This window comes from Melanerpes formicivorus, unplaced genomic scaffold, assembly GCF_026170545.1.
Source record: "Melanerpes formicivorus ecotype bairdi unplaced genomic scaffold, bMelFor1.0.p_v2 SCAF_61, whole genome shotgun sequence".
Taxonomy (NCBI): Eukaryota; Metazoa; Chordata; class Aves; order Piciformes; family Picidae; genus Melanerpes; species Melanerpes formicivorus.
In genome coordinates this window covers 3,983,395-4,010,286 of record NW_027142413.1, presented here as the reverse complement: position 1 = coordinate 4,010,286, position 26,892 = coordinate 3,983,395, and the positions used below count along the sequence as shown (strand labels likewise).

General features: G+C 39.1%; 1 protein-coding gene across 7 annotated transcripts; it reads left to right on the top strand.

The window, feature by feature from the left end:
• Positions 1 to 21: 21 nt before the first annotated feature.
• Positions 22 to 26,892, top strand: MTRR (5-methyltetrahydrofolate-homocysteine methyltransferase reductase). 7 transcript variants are annotated; one of them, XM_068162033.1, is made up of 17 exons: positions 22 to 155; positions 1,023 to 1,136; positions 2,230 to 2,338; positions 3,343 to 3,515; positions 6,739 to 6,892; positions 9,293 to 9,410; positions 10,857 to 11,220; positions 14,112 to 14,234; positions 15,034 to 15,187; positions 16,052 to 16,140; positions 17,179 to 17,359; positions 19,066 to 19,108; positions 19,549 to 19,735; positions 23,122 to 23,240; positions 25,834 to 25,926; positions 26,013 to 26,192; positions 26,658 to 26,892. In XM_068162033.1, exons 4-17 carry the CDS (start codon positions 3,372 to 3,374, stop codon positions 26,800 to 26,802), a joined length of 2,094 nt encoding a protein of 697 aa, XP_068018134.1. In that variant the 5' UTR covers positions 22 to 155; positions 1,023 to 1,136; positions 2,230 to 2,338; positions 3,343 to 3,371; the 3' UTR covers positions 26,803 to 26,892. The 7 variants fall into 7 exon arrangements, with proteins under 7 accessions (XP_068018134.1, XP_068018137.1, XP_068018138.1 ...); XM_068162036.1 differs by having other exon boundaries at positions 22 to 167; positions 1,023 to 1,101; XM_068162037.1 differs by having other exon boundaries at positions 22 to 167; positions 2,233 to 2,338.

The window sequence follows — 26,892 nt, the reverse complement described above, 5'->3', positions numbered from 1 at the left end:
GGCGCCGGTAGCTGGCGCTTTGCCCTGCAGGACTCACGCTGCCGCGTTCCAGCCGCCCCCTCGCTGCTGCCGGTGGCGCGGCGCGGCGCGGCACTTTCTGGGCGGGTGCGGAGCGCGGGCCGGTGCCGGTGCCGGCGCCCTGTCTCGGGAGTCAGGTTTGATCCTGTGTAGGTCTGGATGAAAAGCGCGTCCTTCAGCGCGAGGGATCCCAGCGGGAACGCGCCCTGAGAGACAGCTGCTGGGGGGCGGGCGGCCGCGCCGAGGCCGGGTGCGCGGTTCTGCGGGAGGCTGCAGTGCTGTGGGCCTAAAATCACCCTCTGTCTTCAGGGGTAGTTTTCCCCCTTCCCAGCAGGGTATCGGTTGGTGCAGCCACATTTTTCTGGGTGGAAGGTCAGCCCTGGGCCGGGGGGGATTTCACTGGCGGGTTTCGTTGAAGTTTACAGGGATTTTATGTTTGTGTTGTTCGTAGAGCGAACGTGATTTTGGTAAAGTCACTAACTTGAAAAAATGACATGAGGATAGCTACATGGCAGTGAAGTAACGGGCCCACGGCCCCGGTTAAAGCCGCGCAGAAGAGGTTTCCTGTGTTTCTATCCGGTCTGTACCCACACACTGATATTTTTGACAGACCACATCCGTAGGTACATGAAGCAGTACACGGGCTAGGGCCAGTGATCTGGCTCAGGGAAACTGTGGCTAGCATTCATAGATGGTGCTTTTGTGCCTACAGTGTGTTGGTTTAGGGGCCTGATCTTTTGTGGAGTGTTCATTTTCTGACTTCTCCAAGTGCTGGGTCAGATGACCTAAATTTTGGAATTTCATCCTTAGTTTCATGTTAAGCCCTAGTTTCAGCCAGCAAATGCTGGGTTGTTTTCCCAGCTAAAATACTGTTCTATTTCTTGACACGTGACTGCCAACGCATCAACATGTTAAAGTTTGCTGGTGTGGTTATACTGTTAGAGGGATTCTCTAGAAAGGTCAACAGTCAACAGTATTGACATCTTTTGCCTTCTGTATTTCAGATGAAAGTGGGAAACCTTTGAAGAGTTTTTAGTGTGGCAAAGCAAGATCCATATGGGCAGTATGTTCATCTGAGTGCAGGTGTGTTCCAGATTTATGATTGCGTTCATCTGCAGGTAGGCATGACTAGTTTTCCTTTCATTCATCAGGCAGCACTTAGTTTTTGCATGAAGCTGTTCTAGTTTATGACAGAGAAGGTGCTCTCACAGGAAGAAACTCCTCAACTTGTGTAGTTTAGGTCAGGATCAAAGGGGCTTATTAATCTATTAATGACATAACAGGCAGTTAATTTACTACTGTTTAATCAGGTAATTGAACTATACTTTCAAGATCAATAACAGCAATGCAAGAGGTAGAATACTAGACCCTTACAGAATGTCAATAAATGCCTACAAATATTTAAACAGCCTTCTATATCTAATTCCAAGGAATTGTCCAGTTGTGGCCTACAAGCATACATTCTCACTGTTACATGCACACACAGTTGCCTCTCAGGAAGTAGCCATCTCAAGCCCAATCCTTTCTTCTGACTCCATGGATTCTTTTGTTTACATGCATCCTCTGTGGGAGATGTTGCTCTAATTTATGTGTCTATATGTAGTGTGTCTGCACAGCAGTGAGAAAACTCCCCGCAAGTTTATGTGCATACACCCAAGATGAGGTAGCTGCTTTTTACACCCTTTATTACTGTACTAGCTGGGTTGGAAGCACTACACAGTGTCTTATGGGCAGGCTGCTCTTCATGAAATAGGCAGAGGTCATGATGCTGTTGACATCTGGCTATCACTTTGTGACTGCTGTTCTTTCTGTTGTCTTCTATCCCCCAACTATTGCCAATTTTTGTGCCTCTCTTATGCATCTTCCCAAGATGACTCTTACTTAAAATCTGTTTTTAATTCCCTGGCTAAAATGTTGATAGCTTACCCTCAGCTTTTTGCTATATAGAAGGCTTCTGTGCTGTGGTGTGATCCCAGTGGAAAACAGATTCACCCATTCTGAGGTATAAGAAAGAATGTAGTAGTGAAATATTGCTTCATCTTCTTTTTTCTCCGTTTATGGTCAAGCATCGCCACCTGCTGATGAGAACTGTTAGGGTAAAAACATAGCACAGGGCTAGGATGAGTCTATATTACTACGGGCAACTGATGGTTTTTAACATGTATTTAAGGTATTTCATATGGGTGATAAATGTCTTTGTATTTCTTTTAGAAGAGGAGGGTGAAAAATCATTTTATGGATTGTTTTGACCCACCCATCTTCTGGGAACATGCACATGAAGCCAGATATTTAAATGAATTTATTTGAAGTGACTGTTAAGGTAATTATTAATTTTTGGAGGTAATATAATCAATTAAAAATGAAAACTATAATTGGAAATGTATTAGAATAAAACACAATGAAAGCTGTAAAATGTTTCACATTTTTCATAGCATTCATGTGCAGTACAGGCACTGTACTCTTAAGAAGCTTTCAGTTTTATCACTTTTGATTACAAGTATGCTGTGAGAAGAAATAGAATGCCCTGTCAATATAATGCAGTATTCTTCTTATGCAGCTGAGCTATGTTTGTTTTCCCTTGAGAGAGAGAAACAGGAAAAATACATGCCTCAAACTAGTCAGCTGCAGGTTTGTGTAAATCAGTGTGTGTTGCTTCTTGAAGTCGTCCTTGTATCTATTGCATTCTGGCTGTTCATGATTTGAGAATCATGGAAGAAACTTCTCACAGGTGAATGAATAAGGATACAAATCTTATTCATCCTGCTGCTTTCAAGGCTTTGTGAGGGAGTGGCATTTTATGATGCAGCAGATTTCTCTGGGATGATTTGTTATTTTTAGGAGAAAATGAGACAGTCAATTCTAGATAGTTTGCACTTATTTAAGAAACTCCTTTTTGAAATATGGAATGAAAAACAATGTGTTCTGAAATATAGTAGACAGTAAAGTGTAAAGGCATTCAGGCAAAAATAAGAAACTGAGAATCAGTCACTCACTTAAAGTAAAAAATAAAACTTGCATAATAAAAATAGTATATATTTTTACAAAATTAGTTACTTTTGTATTGTTACAAACTAGATCCATGATACTAGGGGTATGGCAACATTACTTCAACTGTGCAGTACAGCTCAGGTGGCCAATATGATGAGTCCTTTGCAACCTGGCCTACAAAGCCTGGTTGTAAGAAATGGCTTTTATTCAGAGCAGACATCTCATTTCCAAATTAAACACCAATACTGCTATCCTTTAAACTATCTTTTAATCTAATAAGCAAAACAAGATTTTGCTTTTCTGTATCCAATAAATTCACTCTTTTTTTCCCTGCAGTGTCTTTAAAAAGGGCTCTGTTTTAGGAAATGTGCTGTGATTTAAGAAGGAGATTTTTGCTCCTCTATGCAACACAAAAAGGGCAGGCAAAAGCCATAGCCGAGGAAATATGGCAGCAAGCAGGGGCCCATGGACTTGAAGCTGATATGCACTGTATGAGTGAAATGGACAAGGTGAGATACTCCTTGCTGTTTTGAGAAAAAGATTTTCAAAAGATGCATTTTTCTTCATGTGCTCAAGTGGTAGCTGTTAATAACTCTGCAGGCTGAGCACATGCACCCACCTAGTTTTAAGTTTTTGCTTCTTAAGAACAGTAATTTGGACCAATTCACACACACACTTAATAACCTTCTGTTAAAGGCAGAACAGTATTCTTTTGATCTCTCTTCTAATGACAATGCAGTGACTTCTTGAAAACTATTTCTGCAGTAGGAAATGAATTCTGTATTTGCTGGTCATATCTCTTGTAATTAGAAATGATGCATGCTGTTTTTTCTGTTGTTTTTGTGTTGTATTGAGGTCTTGTATCTTGTTAACTGAGATTTTGTGCTGTTTTCTTGAGTTACATAGCATATACTCTCACTGCAATTCACTCCAGATACACTCAAGTTATAGTCTAGAAGAAATAAAAAGCTTTCCTGGAGCAAGGAAGTGGCTTTTTATGTTTTGCTGTTATCAAAGGGTAAGGATCTGAAAGCTGTTAGTGTTTGTAACTAAAAGCAGCACAAAGGGTAATGTCCTTCACAAAGCACTTTAAACTGTGTGTCTCCAAACACAAATATTTAAAAAAAAACCCAAGCAAAATTTGCTAGCCTGATATTTCATATAAGATGAGTAGAAAATAACACCTAAAAGAGGGAGGTTTATGCACGTGAACATTTGAGAAGTTTACAAAAATAATTCCCTTTAACAGGTTGCTTTCTTGAAGCTACATTGTGTGTTGGGTAGCTGGACTTCTGCTATAGAGTGAATGTTCACTATGTAGCAAAGTATTACAGAGACTTCTATGCAGACAGCAAGGAATAAGAAGATTCTCATTATATTCTTTCATTTTGTTCTTACTGCATTTGAAAGGTTTGGAGATTGGTTTCAGGAAGGCAGTAATCAGAATACTATCCTGCCCCTTGAATAAATCTGTTTTGTGAAATTTGGCCAGGTGACTGAGAGCTACATGTTATTGATGAGGTAGAAAGATGTGCTGAATTGAGAATGTGAGAACTGAGTAGGAGAAAAAAATAATTTCTGCAATTTTGTAGAGTTTATCACTTAAGCTTTTCTTACCCCTTACTGTAATTGTAGAACTTCCAGAAGCTTACGTGGGGAAGACAGAGTGGCATAATGACTGAGAGCAAATGCTTGCTTCCATTTGGTGGGGCTTCTTGTGAAGTTCTCTGGGTATGTTAGATCTGAGGGTTTGTTCCACAACATACATAGTTCAGAGAGGTGTGTATATATGCTTTAGGTGAGGAAGTCAGAGGTTTCCATTTTGTCCATATTTTTCAGGTAGAAGGCCTGTCTTTATGCAGCTCTTGGTTTTTTTTTCAGACCTCATCATCACTTAAAGGGATTGTTGTGGAATATATGGCTACAACATCAATAACCATAATGTGATTGTGGTAGCTTTAGGCTGTACCTTTAAAATTACGGCTTCAGCAGTGATTCTGACAGTGATCCTGCTGCCATACAAAAATGGATCAGAAGCACTGGCTGTTCCCTAGTTTCTCTCATCTACACTGTTGAGAAAGGGTCATAAATCTTAGGTTGGTTACTGACTGCTTTTTATTCTGGATGAAAGACTAAAGTGGAAATGAGGTAGGAGCAATAAAACAGGAGGCTAAAATGGATATCATCATGAGTCACAGTGCAAGTAGTTAGCCTCGGATGAGTTATCTGGGTAAGTGTGTTTGCCACGATATGTATTGTTCTGTGTAAGCCATATCTGGGTATCTGATCCCATCCTCTTCCTTCATCAGTCATTCAGAGCTTGAGCTTGAGCAGGCTGCTCACCACTGTTGTGTGTCGCTGCTGTCCTCAGCTGAAGAGTACTTTTGAAGGAAAGAGAAAGAATGGGACAAAGATGTAATACTAAAGATATAGGAAGAGGTGGAAGGTAGAGTGAAAAACCTTTATTTGTGTAAGGTTCTTGTTGGCCTAGTGATATGTCAGATCTCCCAGTAAGCCTGATAAATTCAGATTTGACAGTAGTGAATAAACTCTTCTTGAGGGAAGAGGCTGTCCAGAAGAATGGAATCTCCATGCTTAGAAGTTTTCAGAGTTCAGCTAGGGCTATAGCTGACCTAATGCAGTGTTGGCAATTAGTTGCATTTGGAGCATAGGGTGGAACTAGGTGGCCTCCAGAGGTCACTCTGAAACAAGGTGTCTGTGATCCTGTAGAGCTGTGTTTCACACAGGTAGCTGGCTGTGTAATTCAAAACCCATGGCCTGCAAGGATGCTGTGAAATAGCATGTTGTGTGAGTGACCTGATGGACAGCACACTAGCACAGTGCTGCAGCCTGCTGTCAGTGAAAAGCTGGAGTAATCAAACACAATGGTTCCTACTTAAGAGATAAGTAATGGTTGCATGAGACCTGAATTTATTGAGCTGATACACAATCCCAAGTATAGGCAGTTCTTTTCAGCCTGGTAAAATGGAAGTAGCCCCCATAAAACAATGGGAAACGTGAAAGATCAGCATTAGCAAAAGGAAGAAAAAGTAATATAGGGCAGGGTGAAGAGGCTAAAATGAATCAAAGGGTAGAGCACAGTAACTGATTATCCGGTTCAGAGCTACCTTAAGTCCTCCAAAACACAAGAGTTTTTTTAGTGGCAAAGGCAGATGTAACATGGATGTTATCAGACAGACTCAAATGCTCCCTAATGGAATTCAGAAATGATACCCCTAATTTGCATGTCCACACCCTAGTTTTCTGTGTGGGATTTTGGGGATCATGACTGTGTGATTGTGATCACATCTACAGAAATACCGTTTCTGCTTGACAAAATACTGTAGGAGCTGTGTATTTAAGTGGAATGCAGTTGTGAAGTATTGTTTTCATGTGTCCTAGCTTGTTCAAGATGCTGGCCTTCAGCATTGTGGTATGGGATCATAGAGTAGTGCAGGTTGGAGGGGACTTCCAAGAGGTCATCTGTCAGCTGAGGTGGGAGCAGGTTCCTTAACACTTGGCCAAATCTGGTCTTGAACACTCCAATCTGGATCTTAATTTGCATCTCCAAAATTACTTGTCATTACTTGAAAAACTTTCTGTAGTTTATTATAGCTAAAATGAGATAAACATTTTTCTGTGTACCTTAGGGATAAGGAAAGGTGGAAGATAATATCTAATGCTACAGGTGGGTATCAAATGGCACCTTGTAACTTGCTCTTTTACTTACAGTATGATCTGGAAGCAGAAAAGGCTCCTGTAGTCATTGTTATTTCCACTACCGGTACCGGAGACCCGCCAGACACTGCCCGCAAGTTTGTAAAGAAAATTCAAGACAGGACCTTGCCACCTGATCATTTTGCACATCTCCAATATGGATTGCTAGGTGATTTAGGATTTTCTATATTATTGTAGCAACTGTCTGGAAGTGAATAATTGATGTATTTTTTGCTTTTGAAGAGGCTGACTTACTGTTTTAAAAGTGATTGTAAAACATTTGTAACATGAACCACTTTTTTTATGTTATGTCACAGAAATCATCTGGATATAAGCTCCCCATTTAATTTTTTTATAGTTTAATTTTCTTTACATGAAAAACACATAAGAGCTCTATAATTATTGAAGTTTTTGAAGTGTCAAGTCTTTATGGACTAGATGACTTCACTTGACTTCATGAGTAATTGAGCATTTTTTCTGTACAGAGTGAAAAGCAGCATAAAATGTTTGAGGTTTTAAGATCATCCTATCCCTTTGCATTCACAATTCGGATTTATTTATTTTTATTTTGAATATCATACTCATCAGTGGAACCAATGTAACTTCAGGTTAAAGATTTATATGCAAAATACATATTTGGCAAAATGCATCTGAGTAGGCAAGAAGGAACTATGAAGTTTAATGAGGCCAAGTATAGGATCTTGCACCTGGGAACACATAACCCAGGAATGCAGTTCAGTTTGGGAGCCACATGGCTTGGGAGCAGCACTGTGAAGAGGGATCTGGGGATCTTGATGGACAGAAGGCTCAGCATGAGTGAACAATGTGCTGCGGTGGCAAAGAAAGCCAACAGGATGCTGAGTTGCATTGATATAGGTATCACAAGCAGGGATAAAGATGTCATTCTCCCACTCTACTCAGCACTAGTCAGGCCACACCTTGAGTACTGTGTACAGTTTTGGTCCCCACTACACAAACAGAATGTGGACAGACTGGAAAGGGCCACAAGAGTAGTCAGAGGATTGGGAGACCTGTCATATGAAGGAAGGCTGAGAGAACTGGGTTTGTTCTGCCTTGAGAAGAGAAGGCTTAAGGGAGACCTCATAACCATGTACAAGTACATAAAAGGTGACTATGAAGACGAGGGAGACTCCCTTTTTACAAAGAGTCACACAGTAAAGACGGGGTGATGTGTACAAGCTACTACTGGGGAGATTGGACTGGTTGCCAGAAATTTTTTTTTCACCATTAGAACAATTAAACATTGGAATAAACTCCCAAGGGAGGTAGAAGATTTCCCTACATTAGACAGTTTCAAGGCCCAGCTTGACAGGGTGCTGGGCCATCTCATTTAAACCATATTCTTATCCTGAAAGGTTGGACTAGATGATCCTTGAGGTCCCTTCCAACCTGGTATTCTACAAATTAGACTTGAAGGGGGCCTACAAGAAAGCTGGGGAGGGAATGTTTACAAAGGCATGTAGCAGTAGCACAAGGGCCAGTGGTTTTAAACTAAAGAAGGGTAGATTCAGACTAGATATTAAGAAGAAGTTCTTTTCTGTGAGGGTGGTGGAACATTGGAACATGTTGTCTGGGGAGGTGATGGATGCCCCATCCATGAAGACATTCACAGTTAGGCTTGATGGGTCTCTCAGTAACCTGATCTTTTTGGGAACGTCCCTGCTTATTGCAGTGAAGGGGTTTACTAGATGACCCTTAAAGGTCCCGTCCAACCCAATTCATTCTATGATTGTGTGATTGTTGGGTGGGGATGATAAAGATGTATTGGTTTGAAATTGCACACAAGAAAGGCTGTGAAAAGTTGTGATTGTTAGGATAGTGAAACAGTGACATCTGTTAAGGATGAGGTACACACGTAGCTTAGTTGGTGCCTTAAAACCTCAGGTCCTCCATGTATATACCTCCTGAGTTCACCAACTCTTACTGATAACAAAAGAGTGTATTCTAACAGAACATCTTCATGACTTAAAGGGCAGGAAAAGCAGTGCAGTGAAAATAAAGATCTGATTCCTCAGGAGGAGGATGTTGTATCAAATTTCCTACATTTCTTACTTTGTATTGTTTAAAATCATTCCTATGTTTGGTTAATTTTTTTCAAGGTTCCAGTATTTTTTAATTACTTTTAACACTCTCTCACTTATGTTTCTAACATATATTAACAATTTTAACCTGAAAGTGAGATAATTTCTTTTGGTAATTCACATGTAGTTTATCAGTTTCACTCTTTTAAATTGTTTCAGTTCCTTACATTTTTCCTGTCAAAGTGTTTTTGTATTTTGTAAAAACATCAAACGTTCTTCTGAAATGTGAAATACTGAAAACAATGTGTTTGCAGAGTAATTCTTACATTTATGAAGGAGGAGCCACCTTTTCAGCTCTATGTTGGACAAACTTTTTTTTTTTAAGGTTATCAAATGTCCTGGTAGTATGCATTTTACAGTATCAGGTTCTTCTATTTGCCTGCAAGAAAACCCAGTCTTGTCTTTGCAGATTGTTGTGTAGCCTTGAAGGGTGTCTGACATCATTCCTGTTTCCTTGACTTTGCTAGGTCTGGGAGATTCAGAGTACACATTTTTTTGTAATGGTGGAAAGACAGTAGACCGACGACTTCAAGAGCTTGGTGCCCAGCGCTTCTATAACACAGGATTAGCAGATGATTGTGTAGGGTAAGAGCTGAATGAGTTTGGATTTTATTTCTTCAAGAGGCAGTAATTACATCTGAATTTGGCTACATTTTTTGAACTCTTTGAAATCAGTTGAACCTGAATAGTCAGCACCTTGTAGGAATGAATCCTGCCTAAGCACAGTCTGCCTTTTCAATTTCAGTTGCCTTTAAATAAAACTCTATTTTTGAAGTGTGAGCAAACATTTGTAGTAACTGGGAAAATGGAGAGATTTTAGCTGTTTGTCGTGGGTTAAATTGAATATTAGCTGCTGTTATTCAAAACCACGCTGCTGTCACATCAACTTCAAAATGAAAGTGCTGGCTGAAGCAAAGTATTATGGGGCTTGAAGTTCAGGTTGTGACATAAGAGGCTTCCTGTTCTGCTTGCTGCTTTTGAGTTCCATGTTTTGGGTGTTGTCTCGTTTCCACGGGAATGGTGGTGAGACAGTTGGCAGTTGGGTAGCATGCTGGGTTTCTCTTTTTATGCTGTTTTTTCTTTCCTGCATTTTGCTGCACTTTTTCTGCAAGTAGGCTAAACTAAGGTAATTGTGCATTATGTTATCTGATTTTATATTAAACTCTTGTTTTATATCAACTCTATCTCAACCCCAAGTGTTTGTGTGTTACTTTTGCCTCACTTCTGTGTTGGGGGAAACAGGCAGGTTACAGTGCCTTAACCTGTTACGCTGTTTTAGAAATTAAGTGAGAATAAGTGGAGAAGTTTCAAAATGTGTTTCATTTACCAAAACAAATAAAACTAAGTCCAGTTCCCAGTCAAGCAAACCCTAGAAAGCTTTTTAATTTTCTTACCACTTCCATAAAGCATATTTCTTTTAGAAAAAATAATAAATCAGTAATAATGACAGAAGAATTATGTAAGAAGGATTTTTTTTTGACTGCTATAGAGGAATTACGTAAAAAAGCAACTCCCTTCCTGTTCTGGTGGTCTTTCTTGCCAGTAGGCTGCAGTGTTGGTTTATTTGTTTTGAATTGCAGGTTATATTGGTTCTGTGCGTGATGGTTATGATGTACTTGAACACAAACATTGCCATATCCATAAAACTTGTATCTTATGTTCTAAAATAATAAAAATGGACCATTAGAGTAAGCTACTTATGTTGCTTTTTCCCAATGAAAAGTTGCATAGTTTGCTACCATCCCTTCAACTTCACATCATAAATTTCAATGTAAGGAAATAAAAATGAGGAATTGGAAGAAGAACAAGGCTATTACACATTTCAGACTCCATAAATTTACGTAATAGTAAATGAAAATACAGTTTTAACAAAAATGTCCTCTTGATAACAGCTGCAGATATATGTTAAAAATGGGAAGTTCTTAGTGTTTTTGGCTTATGTGGTCTTTTCATTATTTGTAAATTAACAGCCCAGTAAGTCACAATAATTAATCCATTTCTTTCTCCTTATTTTTTGTCTTCCCTTCCCAGTTTGGAATTAGTGGTTGATCCTTGGATTGATGGACTTTGGCTTGCCCTCAAGGAAGCATTTCTGTTGCAGAAAGAAAAAGAAGACATGAGTAGTGCTGTTTCTAGCTCTCTCTCTGCAGCTCCGCCCATTGTGCATGAACTGAACTTAAGCTCACAAGTAGAGAACTTGAAGATAAAAGATGAGGGTGTGAGGTGTTCTGATGTCCTGTCACAGAAACTGGATCACATCTGTCTTGCGTCTCCAGCTATAGACACTGAACCTTCGCTTGTTCATTCTGTCCCTCCTGTCTCACAGTCTGCTCTTAATGTTCCTGCCTTGCCATCAGAATATATAGAGGTGCAGCTTCAGGACACCCATGGTGAGGTAAGGACTTCATTTTGCAGGATGAAAGCTCCCCCCTCTGGAAGTAGTGTGTGTGCATACTCATACATATGGCACAAGAGAGCAAGTGGATACTTGTATAAAGGAGATACATCCCTCAGTGCAGGAGGTTTTTGAATTTTAAGTGAAAGGTCCATTTATGTTGTGAAAGTGTAGTTACCATTATGACAGTTATTGACACTTATGTCAAAGCTGAATAATTTGTCGTTGCAGTGCCACTAACTGAATAATTAAAACTCTCAGTGGCTTTTGCTAGGTCGGTAAAAACACCTTCCTGTGGGAAGGAATATGGTATGATTTCTGTTTAAATTTTTAGTATTTTCAAAAAGTCTTTAGAGAGTGTAAAATTGCTCAAAATCCTACTGCATATTTAATAACAGAAACTTCTTATTGTAAAAACATGATCATAATTTTACTGTTGGAAAGGGAAGAAAAACTGTAAATCAAAAGCTGGTGTACTTTTCCTGTGAAGCTGTGTTGAACAAAGACCTGCTATGTACAGAGAGAAGAACCAACCTGGGAATTTTCTCCAGTTGGCATATTTAGCATTGAAAATGAGCTTAAAAGCCTGACTCAAAGCATTTCTGGTTGCCTGCCAAAGGGCAGACTTTTTGGTTATCTGTTCAGGGGAGCAGTGAGGTTTTGTGGGAGTCATCTAGTGAGGTTAATCAGGACCATGAAAGCCCATTAGTAACTCAGGGCTTTGACACTCTTTCTGTTGAAGGTGCTGATGATAATGCTGAGGGTATCACTTAATCTAGTTATGTAAGAGTGTATGCATTTAAAACCTGAATAACTGCTTTTATTCTCAGGCTTGGTTAGTTTTGGTCAGGCTGTTGAATTAAAAAATACAAATTATTGAAACAAAGATTTACAGGTACTCCTTGATTAAAGACTAATACTTGGGTTGAAAGTGGTGCTACAGTGGTTAAAAGAGCTGTTTTCTTATTTTAAAGTCATAGCATATGTTCAGACTGATCTCTGAAATAATTGGATCAGGTTCTGATATTGTTGTCTTGATTCTTCTGTAAAAAGAGGAAAAGTAATTTTTTCTTTTGCACAGCAGATTGAAAGATGAATCTCCTACTGTAAATTTCAGTGACAGGTTAAAGAGTATAATCCAGATTTCAGCTATAAAGATGTGTGGTTGTCTTGAGCCTTGGAAAGAATCAAATGAAGGTTTGATTAGTTAGTTGTTGTTTTGTTTTTCCCCTTTGGCACTATTTTTTACGTAGCTGACTAGACCTAGCCAACGAGTAAGTCCCACGTTTGCTGTTATAAATAAGAAAGACACAATTCATGTCCTTTTCCGGTTATCTAACATTGCAACAACTGAAATTGCACAGCTGAAATTGGCTTGTTTTGAAATGCATCTGCTTGAGGTTTGGGTATCTCCAGCAATAGAATCCGTGCCATTTAAAGAAGGCTGGGTGCATGGTCTCTCTATTTATTTATATGTTCTATGTCCTGGGCCGTTGAGGTTCAGTGCTGAACTAACAAGCTGCTGCTTATTGGCAGCAAAGCAGGAATGGTCTTCATTTTAAGCCTTTGTAGCAAGTGTAAGATAATACAATTTATCTTAAATCTTGATCTTATGCCTTGAACTTGACTTGGAGTGCAATATGAGTTATCAACCTGATATTATTATCATCTGATGCAGAATAACTTGATCTAGACCAAGCTGTTAATCACCATGTCAGAATTTTAACTTTCAGCTGTTGGTCTCAAGCGATTCTCCTGTCTCCTGTTTTGAAAACAGGAAATCTGCAGAATAACCAAAGTTCTCTTACCAGTAGAATAACTTACTTGTATTTGAAAGAGTATTGTTACAGATATTTGGTACCTTTCACACCTATTTTTCGGCTGTATTGATATCAGATGAAGCTTGATTGCAATAGCAATGGAGAAATGAGTGCTGTAGTCTGATCAAGTGACAGGCTTTGCAGAGGTTATCTGAAATTATTCTTGGTGCCCATTTACAATTCTTGGCACACCTTTTTGCTTGTGTAGAACTGTTGTGGCTTAACATGGTATTTTTAGTGGGAACTTTGCTGATTACCTGCAACTACAACTACCTGAAGGGTGGTGAAGGGGTTGGTCTCTTCTCCCAGGCAACCAGCACCAGAACAAGAGGACACAGTCTCAAGCTGCATCAGGGGAAGTTTAGGCTCGAGGTGAGGAGAAAGTTCTTCACTGAGAGAGTTGTTCACGATTGGGATGTGCTGCCCAGGGAGGTGGTGGAGTCACCATCCCTGGAGGTGTTCAAGAGGGGATTGGACATGGCACTTGGTGCCATGGTCTAGCAGTCATGAAGTCTGTGGTGACAGGTTGGACTTGATGATCTTTGAGGTCTTTTCCAGCCTCATTCATTCTATGATTCTATGAAATGTCAGTGTAGTTTTTAAGATTCCTCTTACAAATTGCCTGTAATAACAGCCTCATTTGCACTCCAAAGTCTAAATCTACAATGATGTTTTTAAACAGTTCTTTTTTTCTTGTGTCCATTCATCTTGTAATTAGTCAAGAGCTTTCTGGGTTTCAACATAAATACCATCCTCTAATTGCCTATTTTCAATGTAGCTCTTGAAAAAGGAAATGGCTACCTGCATTTGATAGTAGTTTAGGCTTCCTAGAGGAGAGGGTTCAAGCCCACTGATCTTTTATAGTTGAATATATGCCTGTTATCTGTTAGATATCACTTTAAATATAGATAAAAAACCCTTTGTATACAGAAGATTCATGTTCTTCCTTATTGTTTTGAATTAATTTCTAAGACTGTTTCCAAAAGATTGTACCAATTCCTGTGTCTCATAGTAAGCTGTCATACAGCTGATTTGCATTTTTACTGTAAGTTTTTGTGTCCTCTTTTTCAGAATCCACATCCATCCTCACTGATTTCAGAGGGATCAACCTTTGAAGTGCCAGTTACAAAAGCAGTTCAGCTCACTAGAGAAGATTCGATAAAAACTGCATTGCTCTTAGAGCTTGATGTTGCAGTAAGTTAAAATAAAGGGTGAAATAATGTGTGTTATGTATAATAACTTGGGGAAAAATATTAGTTTGGCTTTTCAAAAACAGAAAAAATAATTCCCTATACAGTAGAATGTCAGCTTAGGCTGCTCTGTTTTGTAAATGCAAAGTTTGATTTGCTCACTGAAAAATATGACTCCGTGGAAGTCAAAACAGAAATGAAGTGTCAAGTTAGTTTGTCATTTCATGGATATTGTATTGAAGGGAATTTGTAGGGGAGAAGGGCAGACAGGGAATACTAAAAACTAGCAATCTTTCAGTTTTTAGGTATACAATTTGAGGAATATTCAGAAACTGAATTGTGACTATTTCATGTGGTAGGTAATCTACACAAATAATACTTTGACTAGTATAATGAAGTGATAAGAATAATTAGCTCTTGAGCTCTGTCTCTACCTCTGGCATTCATTTGCTCTGAGTTGCTAATATATTACTCAAACTGTCAACCCTGTAATCCTAGGTGTGAAAAACTGGTTTAGTTTATTCAGGAAAGATCATCCTCTTAATATGTGTTTGTTTTCCTCTTGTGTAGACTGCTCAGCAGTTCTTACTAAAGAGTGACTAAATATTTAAGCCAGATAAAGAAAGATTTTTCTAATTAGTAAGGTTAAACCTGAAAAGAAACAGTGAAGGGCTAGTACACAGTAAAAAAAATTGTGACTTCATGTGACTGTTACAGTGGGAAGATTGCTGTGAGGATTGGGGATGCTGTTGGCCTTGGTTTGTGATACAACTTAATAGAAACCATCTCATATTTTAAAACAGGATATAAGCTTTGACTACCAACCCGGAGATGCTTTCTGTGTAATGTGTCCCAACAGTGCCAGTGAGGTGGAAGAACTTCTTTGTGTCTTGGGACTTTCTGAAAAAGGAGAGTACTTTGTTTCTGTAAAGGTTAAGCAGGGCACTAAAAAGAAAGGTATGGATGTCATGCATGAATACTCCTTTCTGTAGTAGTTGTGAACATTTTTATTACTGGGACACAGCTGTGATTTCATGGAGTCACGCTGGAAGTTAGAGAAATGTGTTAATGAAGAGAGGACCCAGAATGCTGCTGGTAGTTTTGCCATAGATCAGTTAGTTTCTAACTAGGAACTTGAGCCTGACATTGATGTTCGTCCATCTCATTCCCCTGTGCTCTTTCATGTTTATGTAGATAAGTCTTTAATCACATATCCCAGCAATTCCTCACTTGAAATTAAAATCCATCTTTGTACTTCATGTCAGTCTGTTAAGAGAGCTACACTTCTGAAGCAGAAGACACAGTGCTGGCTCAAGGTGCCTTTTAAGAGGCTTGTACATCTATGTGGATCTGTTCTGCTGAGTCTTATGATTCCATGCTTCACATTGGCTAGATCATTAGAAAACTTAGCATTGCTCCAGTTTTTAGGAGTGCTTGTTCATAGAGCGGAAAAAAATATAGATGTTCCTTTTTCCTGGTAAGCATTCCTCTGAGTTTCTTCAAGGTGGAAAGTTTCAACAAAGCCTTGTGTAGTTTAGTAATGAAATTTCCTTGAACACTCATGTATTTGATCTTTTTTCTTCCTACTTTCCTGCTAAGTTTTGAGTTTTCATTTGAAACTTGTCATTGATAGTTATTTGGAAAACTGTCTTGATGTTTAGTGTATAGTTTCCTCTAACCAGCTGGGTCTTGAACATACAGAACTGACCGCAGTTTAGTTTTCTTGTATTTCTTGAAGAAACAAGCACTCTGTAATGCCGTTTTTGCAATTTAATAGATGTATGTATTATGTCTTGTTTTGCTTTTCTCTCCCTGAATTAGGAGCAGCTTATCCACAACACATTCCTCAAAGAAGCACTCTGAAATTCATTCTGACCTGGTGTCTGGAAATAAGAGCCATTCCCAAAAAGGTGGTTATATGTTTCTTCTTTTAAAGATAAATCCTTAGCAATTCTGTGCTGTATGGCCACTTACAGATCTATTCTTTCTGTGTAGTTAGCATGATTCTTTGTGAATGAGGTTTGGCAATTTGTATGATGTTGTTTGTTCGTTTGAGTGGTTTTTCTGGCAAACTATGAAATACTGCAATCTTTATTTTCTCAACAGTACGAGTAGGCAAAGAGAGCTGGCTGTGGAGTATTGCCCAATTCTGGTTTCAGAGCATGCCAGCTTTGTTGCCTGTTCAGTGTAGAGTGTGTTTTATGTAACTCCATACTCAAAGCCATTGTCTGAAAGCTCAGTGCTTGAGCACACGCAAATTACTTTCCAGATATTCTTTTGGATCATGTGATTGCACATCTGATTTGGATGACTTTTCTTTTATGCACTGTCTATTTTCACCTTTGTTTTGGAGCAAAACTTGTAACTGTTTACCTCTGCTTTTTACTTTTTACATCTTATCATCCCTTAAGAAAGCTTGCAATACCATTATGTAGGCATAAATTATAGAATAAAACACCATGACAACATTTACATGAATCATTAAATACCATACTTTATTTACAGTAATGTCTTTTAAAACCATATACGATTCCTTTCCTGGCTTCTGGTACTTAGCAGATGCTTTTCTGTCTCGAATTAATTTACCTTATGGAGCTGTTTGCATAACTTAGTGCAAATACATCAATTAGAAAGCCTTTCATAAATTTGGAATTTTTGAGGAGATTAGTTGTGCATGTTTATAGGTCTCCTCACTCTGGTGACGCAGGATTTTTTGATCTGCTGGCTGGTCCCAGACATTAAAACAGTAGTCCCAACAAAGGAAAGAAAAATGTCAATTTTTCACAGTATGTGAAAGTGAGCGTTAGGAAATAAACTGTATTATTCATTAATCTGTCAGGTGACTGCTTCCTGTCCCCAGGCAAATCAATTTTTTTTCCAGCTTTGTGACCATTTTCCCAAATGGACAAGTTTTTTTTTACCCTTCACTCTTCTTTTCTTCCCTGTAGGCATTTTTACGAGCTCTTGTGGAATGTACCAGTGATGCAGGAGAAAAACGGAGGCTTCAAGAGCTTTGCAGCAGACAAGGAGCCTCTGATTACACACGCTTTATTAGAGATTCTAATGTTTGCTTGCTCGATTTACTACATGCTTTTCCAAGCTGTAAACCTTCACTTAACCTGTTAATTGGTAAGTGATTGATTTAGGTTTAATTTGGTTTGGTTTCTGAAAATGCATTAGACTAGATGTTCAGTTTCTGAAGAAAGAGGAACAACTGTTCAGTTAACCGCTTTAGGAATCTTTTGGTATTGATAATGATCAAACTAAAGCTGTTGTTGGGGAGCAAAACTCTGTTCTCCAGTTTGTCGTCTTTGCCCTTCATTTAGCAAACACTTAGGTACCTGTGCTTCAATTGACTGTGGACTGCTCCTGTGCACAAAAAAGGTAAGCACAAGTATTTTCAGGTGTTCTAGAAACTGTTCATCAACTGCCTTTTTGCAGCCCCTGATTTCCCTGCCTGCATGTTCTTTTCTTGCACCTTTACCTGTTGAAACAAAAAGCTTTTCCCAGTATATTTGTAACTATGTAATATCCAGTATGCTCACTGGGTTCCTTGTGTAGGACAGTGAAGGAATTAGACTTAACTGTAACCATGTCAAATACATCTGAAAATACTGGCAGTTATTTTCCAGACTAAACCCCAGAATTTCTTAATGTATTTCTTAATGTGAAACAGAAAAATTTGCTTTTTATGTTCTTTTGGTTGTCTTCTCCACACCTACCCCAAATCTCTTCTCCACTTTATACTATACATGAATTGTCACAATGAAAGCCAAAATGCCTGGCTTTTCAGAGGCTGTATTGTTCACACCACAGCAACTCAACTGAATAAAAGGGAAGTTTTTGAAATGTGTATCTCCAAGGAAGTAATGTGTTGAGTGGACTTAGTGCTGTCTTCAAGTGATATCACTGAACTAACTTTTATCAGCTCTGACTTGCAACTATTTTCTGCAGCAGAGCATCTTTAAAATATGTCAGAGTGTCAATGTACTGGTTGGAATATCTGCAAAAGGGTGGTACATGTGGGAAAACAGCTCAAAATGCAGTTAAACTCTATGATACTGTGTTACACCACTGTATGCTTTCTAGCATTTGGTATACCTGCCCAGTTCTTTTTGTATTGCTCGCTTACTCTCGCCATTCTCCGCCACACTGTTCCCTTAGTAATGTTTGTCTCCTTTTAATATGCCCTTTACCTGAGCCAAAATGGGCAGTCTGCATGCAAGTCATTCCTTTGAAGGAACCAGTGAGTTTGACCTTTTCTGTGAACATACATACGTATAAATGTGTGAGATACATCCAGTGGGTTTCTTGTGGAGAAAATGCCCATAAACTCCTGTCTCTGTTGTTGGTTTTTTCAGATATGCTTTCAAGTATTTGTACAGGCACTCAGTGGTTCGAAATTGAACTGGCACATCTGCTTCTAGGACTTTATGTATAAGAAATTTTCAGACAAACAATTCTTACTCTGAGAACTTTTGAGCTCTTAGATGAAATGTGAGAAAAATCAAATTGCAGGTTTCACCTTATCCACTAGCTGCTGGCATCTCTTCTGTGCACCTTACAGTTGTTTTTAGTTGACCAACAACCCCATAAATGAACTGTTGTGACCTCACTTTATAGGTTCTTTAACAGATGTTCCACAAAATCATGAACTCTATTTTGTATATTTTTTTAAAGTCTGATTTAAAGCTTGTTTCTAAACCATAAACACTGAATGTTAACAGAGTAGCATTAGTTGTAATCTATTTTTAACGTAAACATTCTTATTTTCATTGGGGTGAATCAAATAATAAGTAAGGATTTGGGGGTTTAACTTTTTTTTCTTTTTCCAGAACATCTTCCTAAATTACAAGCCAGATCCTATTCAGTGTCAAGGTAATGAAATATTGAAATTATATCTCCCTGGTAATTTAAGTATGCTTTGTCCTCAAATGTGTGTGCATATGTTACAATCTAAAGTAGCAAGAGAAAAGAATGATAAAAACCTCAGGAAAAAATTATTTAGTCCTTGTTGCAAAAAAAAAACCACAGAGTGACTATTTCAAAGATGGGTTTTTGAGTGTCTGGGAAGCCTAGTAGAGTAGAACAAGCTCACACATTTGTGAATCTGGTTGGAATTTGGATTCTTTTCTGTGAGCACTGGCTGCTGAGTCCAACCTTAAGATGTTTCCTAATTATCTATCAATATCACAGAGTCAAATGAATTCTGGGAATCTTGATTTAATTGAATTGGTTTTCATTGTGAATGGACCTGCTGTAAGATTCTACAGCCGTTTCTCAAGTCTTGTGCATTTTTTGTGCTCTTGTTTTTGCAGTTCAAACTTGTATCATCCAGGAAAACTGTGTTTCGTATTTAATATTGTGGAGTTCCCTGTCTGTCCCACTAGACAAGTCTCACGGAAGGGAGTGTGTACAGGGTGGCTTGCTGAGTTAGTGGCACCTCTACTGCACCCCATTAAAAGCACTGTGGATACAAAAGGAGGAAGCTTTTCAACTGAAAAGGTATGGCTATTAGCTCTAAACTCCTTAACTGTTAAATGTATGCACATTTGAAACAACTGCAAGGGTTTTTTTTTCTGTGCTCTGATACAAGTATTTTGGCAATATACACATTCATTTTCTAGTATTACCCTATTTGTAAGGTCACATTCCCTTTTATAACATGTCTAGAACTCTGTTACTAAGTCAGTAAATTTACATTTTACTTGATCCATGAATACCTGAGTTGTGAGCCTTGCATTGCTGACAGAGTTATTTCCCATCGCACTCTAGTCCTAAGTGAGTCTTGGAAGGTATTTTCATGAACTAAGATACTACTGTGCAATTAAGTGGCTATGACTATTAGTGTGGTAGAAGAGACACACTTGGTCACTTACAGGAAAGGGTGGCAGATAGTAGGGGAGAAATGGTAAAACTCACTTCTTGTCAGATCTTGCAGATAGCAAAGGCCAGATTGTTGAATATGTCACGGGGGCAGTTGTCTACGGTGCTTCTGATGAGCATCACAAATGTTTTGGCATGGAGGATGTTTTAGAAGGTACATTTTGGGTTTTTTTTTCCTCTTGTTAGAGAATTTTTGTAGTTAATTGTTCTCAAAGTTATTAGATGTAGGTTTGTCATGGTTTTAAACTCAGCTGCAGCCAAGCACCACACAGCTGCTCATACAATTCCTCCCCAATCCCTCCCCTGAGTAGGATCGGAAGGAGGAATTGGGAGCAAAACGTAAAACCTCACAGGCGTGAGTTAAGGAGAACAATGACAGCAGTGCAAAGAGTATGTGAACAACAGGAATACAGCAATAGTGAAAATAATATATAAAGCAAGTGATGTAAAATGCAACACTTGCACCTGCCTGTGCACCAAAAGCCTGAGACAGAAAATCCTCGCTAGCCTGAGACAGAAAACCATCTCATCCCTCACCCATTACGTAGTGGCCATGACATTGTATGGGTCAGCTGGGTGTGGCCTCACCCAAGAAAATTAAGAAGAAAATTAATCCTCGGCTGGCTGAACCCAGGAAAGCGATAATGATTACAAATTTGGAATTCTACTCTATGAGTAATAGGATGAAAGAATTATTGCCAGTCTAATCTATATTTTATTTTACAAACTGGAAGCAAGTGTAGAATTTGGTTACAAGAAAACGATGCCAATCATTTGAGATGTTGATCTGGCAAAATGGAAGGGAAAGACATACAAATGATCTTCATTTGTTTAAAAGCTAACTCAGAAGTCTAACTGAATTAACATGTGCATCATACCTCTTATTCCAGTGTCCATATCTTTATTTAAAATGTGATTGTTTTGCAGTATATTGAAGATCAAACATGAAAAAGAGGTGGAGTTAAAAAAAAATACAAAATGAGTCTGAATAAAATTCAAAAGTATCTGTATCTGCTGTGCGAGTTAGAATTCAGCCTAGATAAATATGCAGCAATACACATAGATTGAAGAAATACATGGAATACCAACTCAAAATAGATGAGTGTGATCTTATGCAAAAATACCTTAACTGAAAACACTTTACAGTATAAATGTTCCCCATTTGCAGTATTTTTAAAGGAATGATGAGTTTGGAATCATTCATAGGGAAGAGAGACTCCTAAATCAAGCACAGTTCAAAGTAGTAAGTATAACAGAAATATAAATACTGCTCCTCCACCAGCAAGAATTACACTATTTTTTTTATCATCGTGAAATCAGAAAAATAATCCTGTTTAATGGAGTGGTATCTATAGTCAGTGATGACTCTGTGATGAGCAGTGGTAAACCACTCAGATTTACAGAATGGAGTTTAAGTAACTTTGCTCAGTGCTTCACTCCTTCCTTAAACTTCTAAGTAAATTCAAATCCTTTCATAATTCATGTACAAAATAAATGAGATGTTCACTTATGACTTTAATGGATGAAGCTCTGCTGTGTCTTCTGTTGAGTCTTGAATAATCTTTTAAATTTTTAAAAACAGCAATCTCTTATTCTCTATATATTGTGTTAGCCATACTGCAGAGAGGAGTTGTTAGAGCTCCAAAGAGAGTTAAACTTCTTTCAAAGAGAGGTCTGAAAATCAGAATTAGAGTTTATCAGTGGAATGATATAAACCATTTTCAAGGTCATTGAGCACCCGTGTGCATTTTATGGAGATAACCTAAAGCTTCCATGAAAGTTAAGAAAACAAGCTCAGTATCAGTAGGCTATAAACAAATCCTCACCTCCACTGGAATATTTTTGGATGTCCACAATGTTAAAACCGGTTAATTGCCTATAAAACAATAAAGTTGGGGTCGGAGTGGCTGGAGAGCTCCCAAACAGAGAGGGACCTGGGTGTGCTGATCGACAGCCACCTGAATATGAGCCAGCAGTGTGCCCAGGTGGCCAGGAGGGCCAATGGCATCCTGGCCTGCATTAGGAATAGTGTGGCCAGCAGGAGCAGGGAAGTCATTGTGCCCCTGTACTCTGCTTTGGTTAGGCTGCACCTTGAGTACTGTGTCCAGTTCTGGGCTCCTCAGTTTAAGAAGGACATTGAAACACTTGAGCGTGTCCAGAGAAGGGCAACAAGGCTGGGGAGAGGCCTTGAACACAAGCCCTATGAGGAGAGGCTGAGGGAGCTGGGATTGTTTAGCCTGGAGAAGAGGAGGCTCAGGGGTGACCTCACTGCCCTCTCCAACTCCCTGAAAGGTGGTTGTAGCCAGGAAGGGGTTGGCCTCTTCTCCCAGGCAACCAGCACCAGAACAAGGGGACACAGTCTCAAGCTGTGCCAGGGGAGGTTTAGACTCGATGTGAGGAGGAAGTTCTTCACCGAGCGAGTCATTCGGCATTGGAACGGGCTGCCCAGGGAGGTGGTGGAGTCACCATCCCTGGAGGCATTCAAGAGGGGATTGGACATGGCATTTGGTGCCATGGTCTAGTCATGGGGTCTGTGTTGACAGGTTGTACTCGATGATCCTTGAGGTCCTTTCCAACCTAAGTGATACTGTGATACTGTGATAAAGTAGTTCTACTTCCCTTTGTGTACCAAATCCAAGCTTTCTTTGAATTTTGTAACAGTATTCCCCGAATTTATTGTGTAGCCAATTTTAATAGTATTGTCTGGTTAGAAGAGACTTAAAATAGAGTCCAACTATAGTGTAACATTTCCCTGTACACAGCTGTCATACCATATTCAGATTTGATTTGATTGTGATTTTTCATATTCAGATAGTTGTGTGGTTTTCTCTAGTTTTCCTCCAGAGGGATTAATGGGTTTGTAAATATAGTATGAAATTTTATCCAACATGTGTGTGGTGTTATAATTAATCTCTATGTAAATATCCTGAAGATTCTAAGAATTTCATTGTATTTTCATTGCCTAAGAATATTTTTTTATTGTATTTTATCTAATTTTATTTTAGATAACGATTTTTGCTCGTCCAAACAATACTTTCCACTTACCTGTAGACCCATCTGTCCCACTCATGATGGTTGGTCCAGGAACAGGAATTGCACCATTTATTGGTTTCCTGCAACATAGGTATGTACTGGATTGTTACCTGGAAAGCAACCTTTTGATGTTGAACAAAATGCAGCCTCAGGTTTTGAATAGAAATGCAGTTTAATTTTTTCACTTTTTCCCACAGTAATGTGCTGAAACAGTGTTACTGTTTTTTAATGAGTAGTGCTTTTGTATTTGTTTTTTAAATCAATAAAACTTACACTTTCATTTGACTGTACTTAATCTCCATAGTGGATCTATGAGGAACTGGGTGAACCGTAGAAACAGTAATAAGAAATCAAATCCTTTATCTCTGTTGCTATTGGAAGTTCTGTAAGTACTTTTTAGAAACAGTATTGATTAGCCTAAGTTCGGGTTTCAAAATCTATTTCCTTCATAAGTGGCATCTATATTAGAAACCTTAGCATGATGAAACCAGGTTTTCTCCCACATCTCCTTGTTTCTGTGTGTTTTCACATTTTGATGTTTTAAGATGAGGAGCTTGCCCTTCAACTGGGCAGTAGTCTTGGGTTTTGTGGGTTTTTACTTGAGGCAAGGCAGATCCCTACTTCTTCCCCTCCAACCTGAGCAGTGTAATTTTTCAAGGCAGAGAGATGTGTATTCAGAAAGTGACAGATACACTATCAATAATGTGTAACAACGTGATCGTTTGAAGGAAACAAAGAATGGGAAGAGTGGAGTTTCTGGGTGGGAATGGTTGCCAGTTTTATAGGTAATCAATATATATCAATCCTATGTGGTTTATTATTCCTGCAAGATAGTAGTATCTTGGTTCAGAGGAGGAAAGAGACTCAGTTCTTTTGAATATTCCCATGTTAGGAAATTAGAGGCAGGAATGAGGTCAAAATGTCAACAGCAAGGCTATTTATTAACAGAATAAAGTGGACAGAACAGAAGAAGGAAGAGAGAGAAAAAAAAATGGAGAGAGAGAGAGGGAGAAGAGGGAGAGAGAATAGGAAAGGAATTATGTTACCAACCCCCAAGACGGTTTGGATCTGTGCAGGAAAGGTGCTGCCGCTTTGTTGTAGAGAAGATGTCATCCTTGTTGGCTGTGCTGTCGTCTGCTGGAGGAGGGAAGGAGGACCTCAAGTCACGCTATGCAGAGGACTGTGACCACACTGCTTAAGGCTAGCTGCATGTTTACAAGGTTTACAGCTTGGCGAAAGACTCTTCTGATCCCTATCTTCTTGTCGTGACCAGCAGCATGCATGGGTGGCTAAGAAGGCCAATGGCTTCCTGGCCAATACCAGGAATAGTGTGGCCAGCCAGAGCAGGGAAGTCATTCTGCCCCTGCACTCAGCACTGGTTAGGGCACAACTTGAGTCCTGTGTCCAGCTCTGGGCCCCTCAGTTTAGGAAAGGCGTTGAGTTACTGGAAGGTGTCCAGAGAAGGGCAACAAAGCTGGTGAGGGGTTTGGAGCACAGCCCTGTGAGGAGCAGCTGCGGGAGCTGGGGTTGCTTATCCTGGAGAAGGGGAGGCTGAGGGGAGACCTTATTGCCATCTACAACTACCTGAAGGGAGGCTGGAGCCAGGTGGGGGTTGGTCTCTTCTCCCAAGCAACCTGTGACAGGAGGAGAGGACACAGTCTCAAGCTGTACCAGGGGAGGTTTAGGCTGGATGTTAGGAAGAAATTCTTCACAGAAAGAGTGATTGGCCAGGGAGGTGGTGGAGTCACCATCACTTGAAGTGTTTAAAAAGAGACTGTATGAGGCACTTTGTGCCATGGTTTAGTTGATTAGATGGTGTTGGATCATAGGTTGGACTCGGTGATCTCAGAAGTCTTTTCCAACCTGGTGTATTCTGTATTCTGAGGTCCCAAAGTCCAAGTCCTTCTCTGAGCAGCCTCTTCAGCTCCATGAGTTGCAGTAGGCAGAACTTAGGACATGGAGAGAGGGTTCCCTCTGGTCTGCTGCTTCCAGGCTGCATGGTGATGTCTTTTTTCCTTCTCCTGAGCAGGCATTGCTCAGATCTTTTATACAGTTTTTTAGATATTTGTCCAGGTGGTGAATCCATTGTCTTTTGCATCATCCTCCCTTTCCAGGGTATCTGATAGGTAGAGAGGATCTTGTCTACGCACATTCCAGAGGCTCGTGTCTGCCCAATACGCATCATCTATTGTCTGGTCTGGTAGCAGAGATGATTGTATCTTTGTTGATTCACATCAAGAGAGAGAAGATTTAGTCTCTTACAAGTAGTTTTCTTGCATCTTTTAACATTTTTTTCAAAAAACTTTTTATTTGAGAGAAAAGCGAAATTTTGCAATTATGTTTCTGGCTCTATGCCTCTGCTTTAACCAAATCATTATATGCAATCCTTACTACTTAACTCCCAAATACAGCTTTATCTCTCAAAAGTATTTTGCATTTTATTTTAAAGGATTCATAGCAGCTCATAAACATTTGATCAATGATAAAATCTCTCTGAAAATGTAATTTGAAAGTTGAAGCAAAAACTCATCTAAAGTAATGCCACCTTCATTATTTCAAGAAAATACAGTAACTCTTCTGATGATCTGATAGTAAACAGATTGTTATAGGTTATAGACATTTTAGATTCTGCACTTGATAGAGCAGGATTGAATTTTTTTAGTTTATTTATTTTGTCTCTGTAGGGAGAAGCTCAGAGAAGAGCATCCTGATTGGGAATTTGGAGAGACGTGGCTGTTTTTTGGTTGTCGGCATCAGGATCGAGATTATTTGTTCAAGCAAGTTCACTATTTAGCATTCACTTTATATTCTTGAGGCAATGCTTATCGTTGAGCCACTACTAACAGTTTCTATTGCCTTTCAGAGATGAGCTCAGATGTTTCCTTGAAAACGGCACATTAACTCATCTTAAGGTTTGTTTCTCAAGAGATTCTTCAACTTCAGAAGTAGCCCCACCTAAATATGTGCAAGATGTCATCAGGCTTTATGCTAAGGAAGTTGCCAGAGTCCTGCTGAAAGAGAAAGGTTACTTCTATATATGTGGGTGAGTAGAATGGAGGTGGACTGTCTCAGAGAGAGAACAGTTATCAGAAGTTTGAGGCTTTGAAAACAATTGGAGATGTCTGAAGAAAATGCCAATAGGACACTGAAAGCACCTTACTGGAATGCAATTTTCATTAGTGGGTTCATCTTTTCTAATAATATCTTGAAAGTGTAACCACATGTAACCACTTGTAATCACTCAGTTCCACTGATTGCTTTAGTCACTTAGTATTTCCTTTTCTTTTTTAGTATTCAGTTAAGATCTAGTTACTGTCAAGGCAGAGCTATCTGAATACTCAAGTGAGAATCTTGACATGCAGTGTACAAGCTATGCTTTCGTTTGGGTTGGTTTTTGAATGCCTCTTTTCCAATATTATCTTGCTTTTGCAGCAGTTGAAAAACATACATTACTATGCATTACCCTTCTCTTTTTTTTTTTCTCTTTTTTTTCTCTTTTTTTTTTTAGGGATAAGAAGCACATGGCTGATGGTGTAAGTGATGCTGTAGTGGACATTTTGAGCATGGAAACAGAAGGTGACAAATTGGAAGCAATGGAAATCCTGGCCATGCTTCGAGAAGCAAACCGATACTTGCAGGATGTTTGGAGCTAAATATTTAACTTTTTCTGTACCTTTGCAACACAAAAGATTTTGTTTCATGCGTGTTTTTAACTAAAGGTTATTATTAAAAGTGTTGTCTAT